General features: G+C 62.1%; 1 protein-coding gene across 1 annotated transcript in view; it reads left to right on the top strand.

Moving 5' to 3' along the window:
• The window catches only part of TP53I11 (tumor protein p53 inducible protein 11), a gene marked incomplete at its 3' end in the record, with an annotated part of 2,264 nt that extends 2,021 nt beyond the window's left edge, over positions 1-243 (top strand). The window contains exon 4 of the mRNA XM_010144666.1: positions 147-243. Within this exon, the coding sequence (XP_010142968.1) occupies positions 147-243 (97 nt within the window). The remainder of the gene's footprint in view (positions 1-146) is intronic.
• Between the last annotated feature and the right edge of the window lie 71 nt (positions 244-314).

The following is a 314-nucleotide window of genomic DNA, read 5'->3' as shown; positions in this document are numbered from 1 at the left end:
CACTCTGATATTTCTTGTGCCTCCGTAATTTCCCGTTTCCTGGCCAGCAGCTCCGATGCCATCAAGGCTGGGTGTCAGCGCTACTGCCTGATGTGGCATGTTTTGACGTGGCGCAGGCTGCTGAGTCTCTCCCTTGCCTCTGCCAGGCCCTCGCTTTCCCTGACCAGCTCTTTGATGCCGTCTTCGACGAGGAGCCGGTGAGCAGCAGGACCCCCATCCGGCTCTACGGAGGAGCCCTCCTCAGTAAGTGCCATGCTGCTGGACCCGGGGCACGCCGCTACCCCGTGGAGCAGGGGGACAAGGGGGACGGAATG

This window comes from Buceros rhinoceros, unplaced genomic scaffold (genome assembly GCF_000710305.1).
Source record: "Buceros rhinoceros silvestris isolate BGI_N320 unplaced genomic scaffold, ASM71030v1 scaffold25871, whole genome shotgun sequence".
Lineage (NCBI taxonomy): Eukaryota > Metazoa > Chordata > Aves > Bucerotiformes > Bucerotidae > Buceros > Buceros rhinoceros.
This window is presented reverse-complemented; position numbering and strand designations above follow the sequence as displayed.